The sequence below is a fragment of the Onychostoma macrolepis genome, chromosome 22 (genome assembly GCF_012432095.1).
Source record: "Onychostoma macrolepis isolate SWU-2019 chromosome 22, ASM1243209v1, whole genome shotgun sequence".
NCBI classification, from domain to species: domain Eukaryota; kingdom Metazoa; phylum Chordata; class Actinopteri; order Cypriniformes; family Cyprinidae; genus Onychostoma; species Onychostoma macrolepis.
Genome location: NC_081176.1, coordinates 1,435,593 through 1,455,812, shown reverse-complemented (window position 1 = coordinate 1,455,812; position 20,220 = coordinate 1,435,593). Strand labels below are relative to the sequence as shown.

The following is a 20,220-nucleotide window of genomic DNA, read 5'->3' as shown; positions in this document are numbered from 1 at the left end:
ATGTCTATAATACCAATTAAAACATTTTTTCTCTGTGTTTCAGATCGGACAGAGTGACTTTTATAGTGTTTAATAATATTTTGAATTAACTTTTTAAAAATATATATTTATGTAACTTTAAAGTTTTAGTAATTTTGTTAAGTTACAGTTTTAATTTTTTTTTTACTCCAGTGATTTTAATGAAACACTGATGTACACTGCATACTTCCTTTAGTAAGCAGTCTACAGTGCACACTGTGTAGTATGCAAGTATTCCACTGTAAATATTAACACACACTCACAAGAATCTTCATTCAGACACTTTATTAGTTTGTTTATTAGTAGTGTTGTCTGTGTGCTCCTCAGCCCTGGCATATGCTCAGACTGGTGACTTTATAGCGGATGTCATCTCTGAGTTTCTTCACCTGATCGTCCAGACCGGTCAGTCGCGCTGCGTTCTGCTGCAGCTCCGCCGCTCCCTGACGAACGGAAGCCTCCTTATCTGAAAACACAACCACAACAGCGCCGGTTACCATGGGGATGTGTGCACTGAGCATTATGGGATGAGTGTGTAGTGGGCAGTACCTTTCAGAGCCTGCATGATGTCACTGGTGTCCGTCATCAGAGACTCCGCCTCCTCCTGCAGCGTCTGTAAGCGGGCGGAGTCTTCACCCGCCTCGGTGTTCTCGGCCGCTGCACGCTTCAATCGCTCAAACTCCTCCTTCAGCGCTTCCAGCTCCTGAAACACATGATGGGTTACTCACTAGGGCAGTCGGGTGATTCAAAATTTTAATCTAATTAATTGCATGAGATGCCAATTAATAAATCCAATTAATCACAAATTAATTGCACGTCAATTTTGCCTGAGGAATTACCCACAAAATTAAAGTCATTATTGTTTTCATATAAAAGCGATGATCAGTCATTAAAAAAAGCTCTAGAATTGCATAAATCATGAAATTAAATTATTAAAAAAAAAAATGCTCTAAATCGGAAACTAAGTGTCAGTAGGTGGCAGCAAGTCACTGTCTTCATGAGTGAGTCACTGAATCATTCATTCAACCAATTTGTTCAAACGGCTGATTCATCTAGAAACTAAGCAAGTAAGTGTCTTTACGAATGAGTCACTGAATCATTAACTCACTTGATTCATTTAAAAATAAATAAATAACTACATATTATAAATAAAAATATTTACTAAATTACTAAATTACAAATCAATAAATCATTATATTATAATGAGTTACAATTTCTTAACGCTCATGTTAAAAAAAATGATAAATATATATAAAAAATAACTGAATTATTAAAATATTTAATATATAATTTATTTATGTGCATTTATAAATAAATAAATTACAAATCTTTAATTGAATTTTATATTCAATATATTTATATATTTTAAAAATGAAAATGAAATTATACTGTAAATATGAAACTGATTCATTCAAACGGCGGATTCTTTCAGAAAACGAAGCAAGTGACTGTCTTTATGAATGAGTCATTGAGTCATTCGCTCACTCAATATGTTCAAAACTGTTGATTCATTCAGTTACGAAACACCGCTGTGTTTCACTCTTTGATTGGAACTATTTCCGTTTGCGTAACTAAGCAAGAGTAGACAATATTGTGTCTGAAATATAACACAATATAAACTTCCTGTTTAATGAACTGTTGTATAAATGAATCTCACGTTTTCAGTGTGATATTGCTAAACTACATCATATGATGTAAATATAAGAAAGTCACTAATCATCAATCATTTAAACAATCACACCAAATTATCGTGTTAACTCAGCAGCTATAACTGTAACACATGAGTATTTTTTGTTTTCGCACCTCTGCTGCTTGTTCGGCTTCTTCCTGAGCTGAATCGGACTGATTCTGAGCTTCGTTCGCATGCAACGTTCCCATCGTTACATCTTTCCTCAGGTCGTCCAGCAGGGGGCGCATCTCATCCAGCAGCCCTGTGACTCCCACAATCCCCTGCTCAGCGGGCAGCAGCACGTCCTCTATCTGAGACACACAGGACATCGGTCACTTTAGCGCGAGTCTGGACGTTGTTTCTGTGGTTTTTCACTCAGATCTCAGACTGACCTGTTTGACGTTGTTCTTGACATTGTTTGCGATGTCGGCGCTCTGACGGATCTTGTCTTCTAGCTCATCTAAAATATCCTCGTTGTCGTCCATCGTCTTGAGGATGCCCTCAGAGTCCTGCTGGATACCGAACGCAGCGTCTCTGCAGACCACAACGATCGAGAACGTTAGAGTAATACTGAATGAACAACATCTGTCGTTAGCGTGTTTTGTGTACCGTGTGTTGTTAGTGTGTGTGGTTATCGTGTGTCGTTAACGTGTTTTGTACCGTGAGTTGTTAGGTTGTGTTGTTAACGTGTCGTTAGCATGTGTAGTGTACCGTGTGTTGTTAGCGTGTGTTTTTATTGTTAGTGTGTGTTGTGTGCCATGTGTTGTTAGTGTGTATTGTTAGCATGTGTTGTGTACCAGGTGTTCTTAGCATGTATTGTTAGCGTGTGTTGTGTACTGTGTGTTGTTAGCGTGTGTTGTGTTGTTATTGTGTTGTTAGCGTGTGTTTGTGTACCGTGTGTTGATAGCGTGTGCTTGTGTACCGGGTGTTGTTAGCGTGTTGTTATCGTGTGCAGTTAGAATGTGTTGTGTACTGTGTTGTTAGCGTGTGTTTCTGTACCGTGTGTCATTAGCGTGTTGTGTACCATGTTGTTATTGTGTGTGGTTAGCATGTGTTGTTAACGTGTGTTGTTAGCATGTGTTTGTGTACTGTGTGTTTGTGTACTGTGTGTTGTTAGCATGTGTTTGTGTACTGTGTGTTGTTAACGTGTGTTGTTAGCGTGTGTTTGTGTACTGTGTGTTGTTAACGTGTGTTGTTAGCATGTGTTTGTGTACTGTGTGTTGTTAACGTGTGTTGTTAGCATGTGTTTGTGTACTGTGTGTTGTCAGTGTGTGTTTGTGTACCATGTGTTGTTAGCGTGTATTGTTAGTGTGTGTTGTGTACCGTGTGTTGTTAGCCTCCTCCAGCAGTTGTCTGGCGTTCTCCAGCTGCTCTCTGCTGTTATCCAGGACTTTGCTGCTGTCTGGCAGTGAAGAGGCCAGATCCTGCAGCTCCTTCAGCTTCTGCTTCAGATTCTTCACACTCAGAGGAACCTTAGCATCCAGAACGGCCTCGCACACCCGCTGCACCTCATCCGGGTCTGAATGAGGCTCTGAGACACAAAACAACAGCCGACTCCAGTGTGAACGACTGCCAAACTGCTTCACAGAGACTAAAACATTCATAGTACATACTTGGCAGTGTGCAGTATGGCAAAATAAAGTAAAAACCCACCTGACAGGAAGTCCCTGAGATTGTTTATGAAGTCTTTGGTGTCCTTCAGGTCTTCATCCACGTCGGCTTGCACCTGCTTGATCTGATTGGCCAGCTCGTCTGTGGACAGTCTCACCTTATTGGCTGAATCTTCAGCTTCCTCTATCTGTGTTTCAGAAGGTGTGTTTGGTTCATAGTCATAGTAAAATCAAAATAGACTAGTCTAATCAATCTGATTGTGTGTGGTCATACCATCTCTATATTTCACAATTTCAATTTCATTTCCCATAATTGTGACTTTTCATAATTTTGCCCTTCTTAATATTTAATATAAAAATATTTATGATATTCTAATATTTATATGTAATGTTTAAAATTTAATATTTATTAATTTCATGTTAATTTAATATTCATTTAATATTTACATGTGCAATTTAATATTTTTTGTCTTTTATGATTCTTTATGATTTATGATATTGTCGTTATTTATGATATAATGACATGATATCATTATGATGATTATGATTTTTATCATTTATCATTTATCTGGTCTCGGGCTGTGACTTTTCCTTTCTTTTTCAAATGTATTTTTATTAATATAATTTTTTTATATATTTAATATTCATTGATGTTCTGTAATAGTAATTTTATTGATTTCACTTATTTATTTATTACTTTTTCAAAATTTTGGCTTTTAGAAACATCTTTTCATAATACTATAGTATTTATATGTATTATTTATTATCAATTTATTTTTATTTTATATTTTTCTAATTATTTAATAGTTCAAATTAGATTTTTTATTATGACTTTTAAAAAATCTTTATTTTGAATGTTTATTTCTTATAATTGCATCTGTATATATTTCCAAATTGCAATTTTATTTCTCATATTTCTGGCTGTTTTAAAATGAGTTTTCTATTAATTTAATATTTATTTATGTGTAATACCTATAATATTATAATATGTGTCACGTTTATATTTATTTATTTATTTATCTAATATTTATTAATTTCACATTTTATTCATTATTATTTGTTTAATTATTTTAGTTATCATTATTTGGTCTCAATTTTGACTTTTTCATGTTTTCACATTTTCCATAACTTTTTTATTTCTCATAATTTTGACTTTTAATTAAATTAATTTAGCTTTTTTTTTAAAATTTTTTTTATAATATTATAATATAAAAATTTCTAATGTAATTATTGTGAATGTGTGTTGTGGTACCTGTGCAGCTGCTTGCGTGATCTTGTTGTTGAGATCCTGTAGTTTGGCCTTCACCTCGTCGGCGTCCTGGAAGGCTTTGTTGGTGTTGGGCAGCGCTCCAGCGCAGGGCTCCTCCGCTCCACACGGGGGCGCTCCGTCAGGGGGACACAGATCGCCGGCGCAGCGCTCTGGAGTGCAGGAATCCACGCGATCGCCACCGCACACCTGACGAACACAACATTACTGACTCACCTGCTGGAAAACCAACACTTCTGCTCAGCCAATCATGTGCGGAGTCTCTCACCTTGTTTGCGGTGGGTGTCAGATTCGGCCGGGTTGCCAGATCCTTCTTCAGTTTCTCCAGGTCTCTGGTGTTTCCGGGCTGCACGTCTCGCAGGTCACTCAAGGCGTTTTCTCGAAGGCCCTCAGACTTCTTCAGCGTGTCTTTAGCAGCGTCGGCTCGCTTCACGGAGTCCGTCGACTTTTCATAAGACTTCTGGATGGCGTAGAATGTGCCTGAGAATGAGAGGTTTTTCATTAGAGGTCATACTGAGGAATCTGACGCTAATAAAGATGAGCGCTGCATACGCACTGGCATTGTTGGAACCGGCATTGTTAGTGAAAACATCTTTCTTGGTGAAATATTCCAGACGCAGAGATGACAGAAGTGCCTGCAGGTCGTCCAGACTGCGCTCAATATCACCGTCCCTCGGCTGCGATGCCAGATCCTCAGTCAAACCGTTCAGCTGAGACCTGCAAGAGTGTTTAAACAAACACAACTCACTCACAATGCAGCTTCAGTCTGTTGTAATTTATAGACATCAGTTTATGCAGTTTAATTTAGCTGTTTTCACTGCAAACTGCATTTTTTAATTTCTAAATTTCTAATTTGACTTTTTTTTTTAAATTATTTTTAGGTTTATTAAAAATTCTAGTAATGTTAATATTTAATAAATAATTGTATTATTCGTTGAATTATTTTAGCTTTCATAATTTTAGCTTTTTATTTCTCTTTTTGATCATTTTTGATGTTATATTTGTTTCTTTGTTTGTTAAGTCTCAATTGGGACTTTTCCATAATTTTAACTTTATTTCCCAAAAATTTAGCCATTTAAATCACATTTCTATTAATTTGTTTTATTTAATATTTCTATGTGAAATTTAATTTGATTTATTATCATTTGGTCTTAATGTTGACATCTTTATTAGGGGTCGAGCGGTAAGTGGTTTTCAGGGCCAATGCCGATTATTACAAATCAAGTAGACTGATAACCAATATTTTAAACCGATATATATGTCTGGTGTAAAAATGAAAACTAATGTAAAAACGAAGAATAACAAGGGCTCTGACCAAAAATTTCTTTAAATGATTTTCAATTATTTTATCAGCAAATCGGTTTTAAAAATGACCAATCCCGATAACCATAAAAATGGTGTAATATCGGCGCCGATAATCAGTCGACCACTAATATTTATGTTTCCCAACTGCAATTTTATTTCTCAAAATGTTCACCTTTTATAATTTTGGAATTTATATTACTCTTAACTGAGACTTTATTTCTCATAATTACTTATTATAATTACTTATAATACTTATATTTAATTTTGCATTTAATTACATTTAATTTAATTTAATATTTACTTATGAAATTATAAATGTTAAATCTAAATGTTATATTTTTTTATATTGCCAGTGTCATATTTATTAATTTATTATTCATTTAATATAATTCCATTTTAATTATTATTTGGTGTCTTATTTTGACTTTTTTCATTTCACTGTGATTGTGGTTCTCATAATTGTGACAGCTGGTCAGTGAGCAGCGAGTGGGTTTGATGTTGATGTTGTACCTGATCTGGTTGAGTCTCTGCAGGGCGTCGGTCAGCGCGCGGCTGGACTGCGGTGGGACGCTCGCGGTCTCCTGCAGGCGTCTCAGGGAGTCCATCAACGTGTTGATCCTGCGGCTGGCGTCGCTGGAGGTCGGTCTGCCGCCGGACGAGATCAGCTGGTTCGAGAGTCGCTCCAGGGTCAGCGTGAGCTGCTGCACATGCCCGTTCATGCTGAAAAAGCAGGATGGACATGTCGGGCATTCTGGGAAACTGGCGCAGTGGCCGCGGCTGCAGGCGTTGCAGCGGGCGCCGATTACGCCTGGTTTACAGAGACACGCGCCCGTGCGTTTGTCACAGCCACCCGACTCTGTGCCCGACGGGTCACAGTCACACGCTGAGAGGAAAGAACAAGAAATCAATCAATGTCCTGGATTATTGATTTGATTATTGGTTTGTGTGGGCAGGAAACACTCACGTCTGCAGCCAATCAGAGGATCTCCGTACGTGTTGTCAGGGCAACCGCTGCAGGTCCGGCCCCCGATGCCTGGGCGACACAGACACTGACCTGTGCGCTAAACCACAGGAAACATGCGTCAGAATCACATCATGTGACCATGTGATGTGTGTGTGGTCATGTGATGGTGTGTGTGATCATTTGATGGTGTGTGTGGTCATGTGGTCATGTGATGGTGTGTGTGGTCATGTGATCACGTGATGGTGTGTGCGGTCATGTGGTCATGTGATGGTGTGTGTGGTCATGTGCATGTACCTGGTCACAGGTGGCGCTGCGGGCGTTGGTGGGGTCACAGTCACAGGGCTGGCAGCCGTAGGGCGAAGATGGGTTCCAGTAACCCGCAGCACAGCGGTCACATGACAAACCCTCCACATGAGGGCGACACTCGCACTGACCCGTCAGCTGATCACACATACCGCTGCGAGAGCCGTCTGGACTACAGGAGCACTCTACACACACACACACACACATGAAAAACACAGTTTGAATACATTCACTTCATCTTTTACATTTAATTGTGCGACTTGTGTTGACTTTTATCTATTATCGTCATTTATTCATTATTGAATATGTAGTCATTTTGCTTTTGTTTAATATAATTTAATATTTTTATATATATTTAATTAAATATTGAAATAATATTCATTTTAAATTATTTAATATTTTAGATATTTCTAATAATTCATTTTTATTTATTTATTCAGTTTCTGTGTTTTTTTGTTTTGTTTAGCTTATTTGAATACTTAATAAGTGGAACAGATTATTCCTCTGGTTGAGGTCAGAGGTCAGGGGTCAGGGGTCGGGGTAACTCACTGGAGCAGCCGAGAGGGTTGTTGGCGTTGAGGTTGTAGTATCCAGCTTTGCATCGGTCACAGCGATTGCCTTCAATGTTTGCTTTACACACACACGCTCCTGTCTGAGCGTCACACTGACCGCCGTTCACAGAGCCGGCCGCGTTACACAGACAGCCTGCGGGACACACACACCTTCATCAGCATCAGAATCATCCTCACAGTGAGTGTGTGTGTGTATGTGTGTGTGTGTGTGTGTGTACTTGTATATATGGTTTACGAGGACACAAATGTGTATAATAACATGGGTACTACAACGTAAACATGGTTTATGAGGACACTTCCTGTGTCCCCATAAAACAAAAGGCTTAAAAAACATACAAAACGGTGTTTTATGAAATTCAAAAATTGCCAGTAGTCTCCTGTAAGGGGTAGGTTTAGGTGTAGTGTTGGTGTAGGACAATAGCACATACAGTAAGTACAGTATAAAAACCATTACGCCTATGGAGAGTCCCCACTTTTCACAAAAACGAACACGTGTGTGTGTGTGTGTGTGTGTGTGTGAGTGAGTGAGTGTGTGTGTCTGTGAGTGAGTGAGTGTGTGTGTGTGTGTGTGTGTGTGAGTGAGTGAGTGTGTGTGTGTGTGTATGTGAGTAAGTGTGTGAGAGTTAGAGTGTGTGTGTGTGTGTGTGTGTGTGAGTGAGTGAGTGAGAGTTTGATTGTGTGTGTGTGTGTGTGTGTGTGTGTGTATAGAGTGTGTTCCTCACGCAGGCAGGCGTCGGGGCTCCTGATGTCGCTCAGAGGGTTTCTGTAGTAGTTGTTAGCGCAGCGCTCACAGTTTGGTCCGGTGGTGTGATGAGTGCAGTCGTCACACACTCCTCCGCTCCTGCGGCCCGTCGCCTCGTACCGCTGCGCGTCAAAGTGACAGCGATCCGCGTGATCATTACACTCACAGCCTGCAGGGGGCGCAAACACAATATGGAATAACAGTTTATTATATGTTTGTTGATTTAATTTTATACTTATTTATTTAAGTTTTATTAATGTAATTCAATTTGATGTTTATTTGTTTACATAAGAATTAATCATTTAATTTTAATAAAAATTTTATTTAATATTTATTTTTGTTGTTAATAAAATGTAATATTAATAAAACGCAATTCAAATGTAAAATGTATTCATTTATTTTTTCATAATTTAATAATCACTCACATTTTGCTAAATATCTATGTGCAATTTAATTTAATCTATTCCTAGTTTATTTAATAGTAATATGTACATTTACATTTAGTCATTTAGCAGATGATTTTATCCAAAGCGACTTAAAAATGAGGACAATGGAAGCAATGGAAATCAACAAAAGAGCAATGTGTTATGTATTATGTAATAAAATATGTATTCATTAATTTTTTATTCATGTAATTATGCTATTTATATATCTACTTAATATGTATTCTTTTATGTATTTTTAATTTTGATTTATCATTTTAATATTAAATTATATCTTTTTATATTTATTTACTGCCAATCCAGTAAAACATTCGTTAATTAAATGTTTAGTAATCTAAACAACTGAATTGTATTTTATCCATTTATTCATTCAATTATTCATTTATAGTAAATAATTATTTTTATTAAAAAATTATTAATTTAATTATTATAAATTTATTTCTTGCTAATCCAATGTAATATTAATACATTTTTATTAATCTAATATTCCTTAATATTTTTATGTGCAATTTAATTGTATATATTATTAGTTATAGTTATTATATGTATATTATTAGTTATTAGTACAGTTTATTTCATATTTATTAATTTAATTTAATTGTATTTATTTATAAATTTTTTGTTAATGCATTTTTGCATTTTTTTGTTAATGCAAAAAATTGCATACATTTTTTTAAATATTAAAATATTTATTTTTGTGGTGATTACTAGTAATGAGTTCATGCAGCATACTGACCTTTAGGTCAGTAGGCAGTATGTAGCCTACTAGACAGCCAATAATAGTATAATTATAATCAATTAATCAATATCAATAATAGCCGCTAAATCGTCACATGTACTGCAGTGTGTGTGAGCAGCCGTACGTTGGCAGGTGTGTGTGTTTCCATTCTCCGCGGGTCTCCAGGGAAGGTCATTGTGGAGGTCTTCACATCGCTCACAGTTCATGCCCGCCGTGTTGTGCTGACACTCACAAACACCGCCCACCTACAGTACAAACACACACGTATGTGGGGTTTAGTGTGTGAGTGTATGTGTGTGTGTGAGTGAGTGTGTGCGAGTTTTTGTGAAAAGTCAGGACATAGATGTGTATGATGACGAGGGTATGACAGGTATTACAAGGAGAAGGTGACATCTCAGGACATTGACCCATGTCCCCACTTTTCAAAACGCTTATAAATCACACAGAATTAGGTTTTTTTGGGGAAAGTTGAACTGCACAGTCTCCTGTAAGGGGTAGGTTTAGGTGTAGGGTTGGTGTAGGACAATAGCACATACAGTAAGTACAGTATAAAAACCATTACGCCTATGGGATGTCCCCACTTTTCACAAAAAACGAACATGTGTGTGTGTGTGTATGTGTGTTACCTGTGTGTTGGGCAGGTCATTGCAGCGGTTGGCGTGTCCGTGACAGAAGCAGGATCCCATCACCCGCATCTCTCGCAGGGCATAAAACTGGCTCAGACTGCGGCCGGGCATGCTGGGAACTGACCCCAGCTGAGTCAGATTGACCCGCAGACCCGTGAACCCAGACGCCACTGAGGAGCAGAGCAGCTGTCAATCATCCGTGCGCTTCGTTAATACTACGATCATCTGAGAAAGTCCAAATAACTCACCTTCGATTTTGTATTCGTTCGGCAGATCGATGTCTGCGAACTGACGCAGAGGATAAAAATTAATCTGAGAAGAGAAAAGAAACGTCAACGTGAGATCGCCCAGGAACACATTGAGGTTATAAAAACGTTGTGGGAATGTTGTCTTTAAAACGTCCATTTTATTTTTGTGGTTGTAACGCCATAAATGTTGCTGAAATGTTTCTTACAATGTTCTACTAACTTTACTTTTAACCGAAAATTTGAATGTTTATCTTTAACATTCTAAAACGTTGAAATGTTCAGATTTGTTGTCGTGATAATGTTATTTAAAGGTAACAAAAACGTTTCTTACAACATTCCCCTAACTTAATTTCACTAAAAAATAACTTTATTGGAACATTTATTTTTAATATATTAAAAATGTCCCATTTCCTTGTCATGATTAGAACATTATTGAAAGGTTACAATAATGTTTATTTTTAAACAAAACATAACATTATTTGAATGTTTATTTTTTAAATTTTGTAAAAACATTCAAATGTTCTTGGCATGATTAGAACATTATTTAAAGGTTCCTAACATTTCTTACAATGTTCTACTAATTATGCTTTTATATAACGTTATTAATATCCCAAGAACGTTAAGATTTTTGTAATGTTTAAACGTTATTTAAATGTTCCTCAAATGTTTCCCACAACGTTATAGTAACTTTATTTTCACCCACAATATAACGTTATTTGAACACTTATTTTTAATATTCTATAAACGTTAAAATGTCCAAATAAACGTTATTTGAAGGTTACAAAAACATTTCGTACAATGTTCTACTAACGTCACCCAAAATATAGTGTTATTTGAATGTGTATTTTTTAATATTCTAAGAGCGTTAAAATGTCCAGTTTAGAACGTTATTTAAAGGTTACATAAACGTTTCTTACAATTACTGCTTTTTCACCCAAAATGCGTTATTTGATTGTTAATTTTTAATATTCCAAGAACGCTTTCACAAAATGTTATGAGAACATTCATCCTGTATAAATAACATCATAAGGATGTTCCAAAATTTTTTTTTCTACGAACGCTTTCTTAACATTAAGAGAACGTTTTTCAAGTAACAACATTCTGAGAATGTTGTTTTAATACCATTTTCTCTTAACGTTATGAGAACGTATATCAAATATTAATGCAGTTGTAAGATTGTTCCATAAACATTACTTTAAGAACGTTTTGTCTTAACATTTATAAAACTTTTAAGAAACGTAAGTGAAAGGTAGACTGTCTTACCTTCTGGTCCCTGTAGGGGTCGTCTGCGGTGGATGGCAGTGTGTAGCAGTAGGTTTCCTCGAGGCTGCGAGGGAACGACGTGCTCATCTGAGGAAAGGTGGAGGGGCAGTTGGTGGCCATGTACAGGACGGGTTGCCAAGTGCGACCGAAATCCCTCGTCCTCTCGACGATCAGCGCGTCAGGCCTTGGGCCCTACGGGACGACAAATAAGGCGTTAGAAAACAGCGCTTCTTAAATTAAAGACAGTGAGACGGATATCAGATACCTTAAAAGAGAATAGGACGGTTTCCAGGTGATACATTCCATCTAAATCCAGCTGCAGCGTCACGGGACTCACATCTGGAATAAACACACAATCACTGCAAAATCGCTTTGCATAATCCATAAATGGTTTACATGTTATTTATTTTTATATGAATAAATATGAAGTATTTAATTAAAGTTTCAATTAATTAAAGTGATGTATGTACTGAATATTGTATATACAATACAGTTTGGTACTGTGATCTGAATAAAAAGATTCGCGAAACCCGCTTTGAAGCGATTCGCGATACACGCTCCGGAGTTCCGATCTGAATAATGATTCGCAAAGTATTAGAGTCCCAATCTGAATCAAAACATTCACGAACCCGCTTAGTTCCGAATTAAATGATTTGCGAACCCGCTCCGAAGTTCCGATTTAACTAAAATGATTCGCGATACGCACTCTGGAGTTCCCGAATAATGATTCGCAAAGTATTAGAGTCCTGATTGGAATCAAAAGATTCACAAACCTGCTTAGTTTTGATCTGAATCAAATATGTAAACCCGCTTTGGAGTTCCGATCTAAATTAAATGATGCAATTGCGAATTAGTCCCGATCTGAATCAAAAGATTAACGAACCCGCTTAATACCGATCTGAAAGAAATGATTCGCGAACCCGCTCCAAATTTCCAATCTAAATAATAATTAGATCGTGAACTAGAGTCCCAATCTGAATTAAAAGATTCACCCGCTTAGATCCGATCTGAATCAAAAGATTCGCAAACCTGCTCTGAAGTTCCAATCTGAATCAAATTACTTGCGATTCATGGTTTGGAGTACGGATCTGAATAATGATTTGCGAAAGATTCACAAACCTGCTTCCCATCTGAATCAAATGATTCGCAATACGCGCTTTGAAATCCTGATCTGAATTAAATGAAGTGAATCATTTTGAGACGCAGTGGTTTAACTGATTCGGAGTTTCAAAAAGCACCGTTTCAAGCGATGTCGAAATTCATAAATGAATGGCTCTTTTGATCTGTTCTTTTGCTAGTGCGCTTGAACTGAATCATCGAAGTCACGAGTTTGAATCACCTGGAGCGGATCCAGAGTAAATGACTCACTCAGTTGAATCAGTTTGTCTTTTCATGCCTTATTCATCCACGTTTACACAAGGACACTGTCAGAACTACTACTGGTTTATAGCTTAATAGTGCATCGCGTGTATCCTGACAAATACATGGATGTCTCTATTGTTGTAATTTATGTTTAATGTAATGTTTTGATGCCTTACCTTTCTTAGACTGCCACCATCGGTTGGGCCCGGCGGTGGAGATCACGTTCTGGATGGTGTGCGCGTTATACGCCGCCGGGTTTCGAGAGTCACACGGACAACATTTCATCTTCCACTGAGACACAGAGAGTGTGATTTAGACGTTTAACCAGCTTAACAAATCACCAGTTTAACCAACGGTGTTTTTGTTGCTTACAAGATTTAAATTAGTTCTCAGATGTGTGTGAACTTTGTCTCAGATGTTTCTCCACAAATAAACATAAATGAGTCACTGTAGTAAGAGCCCAGGTAACACATTCAGTTTAGAAAAACGTTGAGGGAACGTTGTTTCGTAATGTTTCTAAAATGTTAAAATGTCCATCGGGATTATAAGCTAACATTTAAAGTTTAAACGTTTTAACACCATTATACTAACTTTATTTTCACCCAAAATATAACATTATTTGAATGTTTATTTTTAATAGGCCTATTCTACTAATGTTAAAATGTCCAGTTTTCTTGTCGTGATTAGAATGTGTTTTAAAGTTAATAAAACGTTTCTTACTAAATTCTGCTAACTTTATTTTCACCCGAAATATGATGTTATTTGAATGTTTATTATTTTTAATATTCCAAGAGCGCTAAAATGTCATGAATTTCTTGTCTTGAATATAATGTTATTGAAAGGTTTCTTACAATGTTCCACTAAGTTTATTTGAACCAAAAATGTAATGTTATTTAAATGTTCTACGAAAGTTAAAACGTCCGGTTTTCTTGTCATGATTAGAACGTTATTTATTTATCCTGAGAATGTTGGTCTCAGAATGCTTTCTTTCAACGTTATGAGAACATAAATCAAATATTAATATAAAAATTTTTTTTTAAAGTTATAAGAACATTCCATAAACATTGCTTTAAGAACATTTTGTCCTAACATTCATATAACTTAAAAAAAAAAAATGTTAGTGAATGTTGTATTTAATTACCATGAAAATGATGAATAAACTTCTCTATATGACAAGCGTTACCTCAGGCTGCTGAATCTGGGTTTGATAATTATTATGTCAGAGTGAAAATGTAATTTCATTATGCGCCGATGGTGCAAACCTAATAAAACCACCAGCGATAACCTGAATAAACATGTCTGCCTCAGAAATGTCTGCCAGCAAACGCCAGACATGAGTCAGTGTCACGAAAGATCTCAAGATATTTTCCAGTGTTTCAGATTTGATCAGATCTCAGTATTGACTCTCTGAGTGTGTTTTAGGAGAAACATCTGAGACGCACAAATGAACCATCACAAAGACCTCCTCCTGCTTTCATCTGAACACGCTCTTCTGGGTGTGGTTCTTGGCACTTAACAATAAAACAACATATTTGTGACCCTGGAGCACAAAACCAGTCATAAGTGTCCAAATGAAGTTCTTAGCAATAATCAAAAATACATTTTTGATATATTTATGGTTGGAAATTTACAATATATCTTCATGGAACATGATCTTTACTTAATATCCTGATGATTTTTGGCATAAGAGAAAAATTGATAATTTTGACCCATACAATGTATTGTTGGCTATTGCTACAAATATACACGAGCTACTTATGTCTGCTTTTGTGCTCCTGGGTCACATATGTGCTTCCATGCAGAAGCACACCCAAGATGCGCTTCTAACTGAAAGAGCCTTGTGTTTTGCAGGTCTAGGCGAGCTTTACCTGTCCGTGTGGAGTGCAGACCACCTCAGACCCCATCAGACCACATGTGGAGGAGGAGCGCAGGTTCTGCTCTCTGCCCAGCAGAAGATCGCCCATCGCAGGGTAACACGCCCCGCGCCAGCAGTCATTCTGTCCCGCGCACACCGCAGACAGAGCTGAAGATCAACACAACACCATCACAATCACCTCAGAACGGCAAAACCGTAGTACAATCACGGTACGTTTCATTAGGATATTCACGTGTCATGGTATTTACAGATCGCTTCAAGAAAACAACTGATTTACTATGATGCATGTCCAAAAAACATAATATTACTATGATACAAGACCAAAACCATCATTTTACCATGGTACATATCACTGTAAAAAGTGCTAAGTTGACTTAACTTAAAAAAAATTGAGGAAACCCGTTGCCTTAAAATTATTAAGTAAATAATAATTAAAAAAAAAAAAAAAGTTAAGTGCACTTAACTTATTTTTTTTAATTATCATTTACTTAAAAATTTTAAGGCAACGGGTTTCCTCAATTTTTTTTAAGTTAAGTCAACTTAGCACTTTTTACAGTGTATGTGTAATATTCATAAACACATTTACACATTCATTAACGCATAAACATTCATATATGTTAATGAACACACATATAGACATTCATAAGTTATAAATCAAGGCTAAGAATGTTAAAATGTCCAGTTTTCTTGTCAAGATTATAACGTTATTCAAGGGGTTCGAAAAATATATACAAACATCTAAAGCTATAACTAAAACTAAAACTGAAATAAAAAATTAAGAAAAACTGTATAAACATAAGACAAAGCTAATATAAATTACCTAAAAAAATTACTAAAACTTTAACTAAAATGAACACCAAAGCAGAAAAGATGAAAATAAAGCAAAAACTACAATAGTATGCACGGTGCGTTTTGTCTTTTGTAAGTGTGTGATTAAAAACAAACCTGCTAATGAAAGAAGAATCCACGTCTTCATCCAGACAATATATGGATCTAAATGAATAAAACACAACTTTAGCTCAAGCACAAGTGAATGACATTTAAAATCCGGGTTAATGAGGTAGTTTACCGTGGTAAAATGCAGAACTCACCCGTTAGTGTGTGAATGCTGATATTCTGTGTGTGTGAAGTGTTCAAATGCAGCGTGTGATGTGTGTGTTTGGCTTTTATTTCAGGAGCTGCTCACCTGTGTGTGTGTGTGTGTGTGTGTGTGTGTGGGACGCCCTCTCTCACAGCGTCACACCCTTATAACATGAATCAACACGTGCACACACACACACACACTCACATCCTCAAAGTAACGGAGATGGAATGTAATCATGATTCATTATTATGATATATGAGACAGATGAACACTGTATTCATGTCCTGTGGTGGTGATGTGGTATAACCAGCTCTAACCAGCACTAACCAGCAGCTTTAGCTCAGACTGAGAGCTTCTGTGAGATGAATGTTCAGATTTATACAATCAGTGAATGAGATCTGAAGTCATAAACAAGCAGTACAGTGTTTCCTGTGTGTGTCTGCTGAGCAGTGAGTGTGTGTGATGAAGTGTTACGTGTGTGTGTGTGTGTGTGTTAAAACTCTTGGCCTGCAGGCACTGATTTCAGATGTGTGTGTGTGTGTGTGTGTGTGGGGTGTGTCTCGTCTGAGGTGAGACGGTGACTCAGCGCACACAGACGGAGGTGCCACACCTGAACATCTGAACACTGCTGCCGGGTCACCATGGCAACCAGATTGGGGGGTCTCATATCAAACATTCATAAACACACGTATAGACATTCATAAATATATATGCTTACACACTTTCAGAAATATTCATAAACACAAACAAACATTCATACGCACAAGCTTACTTAAACTCCTTTATAAATGTTGATAAACACACATATAGACATACGTAAATATTTCAAAATTCATAAACACACATATATATATAGACATTAATAAACATATATACTTACACACAAACATAAATGCAAACAAACATTCATACCCACATGTATACTCAAACACATGTGGACATTCATAAACAGAAACATTCATAAATATTAATCAATAAACACATGTTGACATTCGCAAATATTGATAAACACAAATCTAGACATTAATAAACACATGTAAAATTTCATAATTATCCATAAACACACGTATAGACATTCATAAACATTCAAAGACACATATAGACACTAATAAACACATAAATATTCACAAACATAGGGAAATTCATAACCACATAACACACATATACATTCATAAATATTCATAAATATTTATAAACACATATAGACATTCATAAATACATTTACACACATTTATAAATATTGATAAACGGATATATATATATTCATAAACATTCATGAACACATATAGATATTCATAAACATTCATATATAGATATAGACACTAATAAACATACATATTCGTAAACATATGGAAATTCATAAACATAAACAGTCATTAATATTCATAAACACACATATAGACATTCATAAATACATTTACACACATTTATAAATATTGATAAACGGATATATATATATTCATAAACATTCATGAACACATATAGATATTCATAAACATTCATATATAGATATAGACACTAATAAACATACATATTCGTAAACATATGGAAATTCATAAACATAAACAGTCATTAATATTCATAAACACACACATAGACATTCATAAGCACACATACGTTCATAAATATCATAAACATTCATAAATGTTTATAAACACACGTATAGACATTTATAAATACATATACACACATTTAGAAATATATATGTAACACAAACATTCATAAATGGTTATAAACACACATAAACAAAACATATGGATGTTCATAAACACATTTAAATATTCATAAATACAAGCATTTATAAATGAAAATAACACACACACACACACACACACACACACTGTGAGGACTTTCATAGACTTCTATTGTTTTTATATTTTCTATTGCCCTACACCAACCCTTCCCCTAAACCTACCCATCACAGACACCTTTTTATAGCATTTTTACATTTTAAATTTACATTTAAACTTCATTTAGTATTTTAAATAATTTCTTTCCCTTGTGAGGACCGGCCAAATGTCCTCACAAAGTCAAAAGTGTCAGGTTTTACTATCCTTGTGGGGACATCTGGTCCTCCTCATAAGTATAGCAAAACAAGCCCAACCCCACCACACACACACACATTCATCAGCACAATTTAGTCGTGTGTGTGTGTGTGTGTGTGTGTGCGTACAGTTCCTCCGGAGGAATCAGCTGAATGTGTTTGTGTTGTGTGGCAGGACGTTCAGAGCTTCTGCTCCTCCTGTGCTCTTCTGATCCTCTAGTGCTGCACGTTCACACACGTCTGAAACATCATCACAGCAGGATTTATGCAACACAGCTTTAATGGAGTTTACTTTCACCTGCTCTGTGTGTTTGGCTCAGTTGGGCATGTAATAGATCATTCTGGAACAAATCACAATCAGTGACTGTCTGAAGTGTGTGACTGGAATACAAATGTGTGTTTGATCAGAGATACTGTGAGTGTGTTCAGATGTCCAGTCAAACGCCGTCTCTTTAAGAACTGCAGGAAACTCCCGCCACAGAATCACTACAACAGCTTGTTTTGCTGCTGGCCTGGAAATAATCCGATTAATGTCGCCATTCACTCTGGAATTTCCAGCCACTCACATTCACATGCTCTGAGAGCCGCTAATATTCACTCCATCGTAGTGTCTGCTCTGAACTTCTGAACTCATATACACCTAACACACGCTAATATTCACATGTTCATCATAACTAACGTTCTGAACGTCAGGACTTATATTAACGTAACACACGCTAATATTCACACCATCATACACTGTAAAAAGTAATAAGTTGACTTAACTTAAAAAAATTGAGGAAACCTGTTGCCTTGAAGTTATTAAGTAATAATAATTAAAAAAAATGATAAGTGAATTAAGCTCACTCAACTTTTTTTTTTAAATTTTAAAGTTTCCTCAATTTTTTAAAGTTAAGTCAACTTATCACTTTTTACAGTGTAATGAACGTTCTGAATGTCAGGACTTATATTAATGTAACACACGCTAATATTCACGAGTTCACTCCATCATAACGAACGTTCTGAACGTCAGGACTTATATGAATGTAACACACGCTAATATTCACGAGTTCACTCCATCATAACGAACGTTCTGAACGTCAGAACTTATATGAAGCGTAACACCGCTAATATTCACGAGTTCACTCCATCATAACGAAGCGTTCTGAACGTCAGGACTTATATGAACGTAACACACGCTAATATTCACGAGTTCACTCCATCATAACGAACGTTCTGAACGTCAGGACTTATATGAACGTAACACACGCTAATATTCACGAGTTCACTCCATCATAACGAACGTTCTGAACGTCAGGACTTATATGAGCGTAACACGCTAATATTCACGAGTTCACTCCATCATAACGAGCGTTCTGAACGTCAGAACTTATATGAACGTAACACACGCTAATATTCACGAGTTCACTCCATCATAACGAACGTTCTGAGCGTCAGGACTTATATGAACGTAACAGGCGCTAATATTCACGAGTTCACTCCATCATAACGAGCGTTCTGAGCGTCAGGACTTATATGAACGTAACACCGCTAATATTCACGAGTTCACTCCATCATAACGAGCGTTCTGAGCGTCAGGACTTATATGAACGTAACACCGCTAATATTCACGAGTTCACTCCATCATAACGAACGTTCTGAACGTCAGAACTTATATGAACGTAACACACGCTAATATTCACGAAGTTCACTCCATCATAACGAACGTTCTGAAGCGTCAGGACTTATATGAACGTAACACACGCTAATATTCACGAGTTCACTCCATCATAACGAGCGTTCTGAGCGTCAGGACTTATATGAACGTAACACCGCTAATATTCACGAGTTCACTCCATCATAACGAGCGTTCTGAACGTCAGGACTTATATGAACGTAACACGCTAATATTCACGAGTTCACTCCATCATAACGAACGTTCTGAACGTCAGGACTTATATGAAGCGTAACACACGCTAATATTCACGAGTTCACTCCATCATAACGAGCGTTCTGAACGTCAGGACTTATATGAACGTAACACACGCGCTAATATTCACGAGTTCACTCCATCATAACGAACGTTCTGAACGTCAGGACTTATATGAG

At 36.5% G+C, this 20,220-nt stretch overlaps 1 protein-coding gene across 1 annotated transcript; it reads right to left on the bottom strand.

Moving 5' to 3' along the window:
* Positions 1 to 304: 304 nt before the first annotated feature.
* On the bottom strand, positions 305 to 16,123 carry lamb3 (laminin subunit beta 3). Its single transcript, XM_058761869.1, has 23 exons — positions 16,096 to 16,123; positions 15,950 to 15,997; positions 14,997 to 15,151; positions 13,305 to 13,419; positions 12,032 to 12,105; positions 11,767 to 11,958; positions 10,504 to 10,567; positions 10,256 to 10,425; positions 9,754 to 9,874; positions 8,428 to 8,616; positions 7,683 to 7,838; positions 7,125 to 7,318; positions 6,831 to 6,927; positions 6,377 to 6,749; positions 5,118 to 5,278; positions 4,830 to 5,041; positions 4,547 to 4,750; positions 3,338 to 3,482; positions 3,008 to 3,215; positions 2,077 to 2,218; positions 1,819 to 1,995; positions 565 to 718; positions 305 to 481 (listed from the first exon to the last, which is right to left on the bottom strand). The coding sequence occupies exons 2-23, from the start codon at positions 15,978 to 15,980 to the stop codon at positions 342 to 344; spliced, it is 3,474 nt and encodes a 1,157-aa protein (XP_058617852.1). The 5' UTR covers positions 15,981 to 15,997; positions 16,096 to 16,123; the 3' UTR covers positions 305 to 341.
* Between the last annotated feature and the right edge of the window lie 4,097 nt (positions 16,124 to 20,220).

Bases quoted from the DNA above. Each gene is read 5' to 3' on its own strand.
- lamb3 (XM_058761869.1), bottom strand. From the start codon at position 15,980: ATGAAGACGTGGATTCTTCTTTCATTAGCAG. The intron at 5,279-6,376 runs GTACAACATCAA...ACACTCTTGCAG, and splicing joins CAGAGACTCAACCAGATCAG to GTCTCAGCTGAACGGTTTGA. The intron at 4,751-4,829 runs GTGAGAGACTCC...TGTGTTCGTCAG, and splicing joins TGACACCCACCGCAAACAAG to GTGTGCGGTGGCGATCGCGT.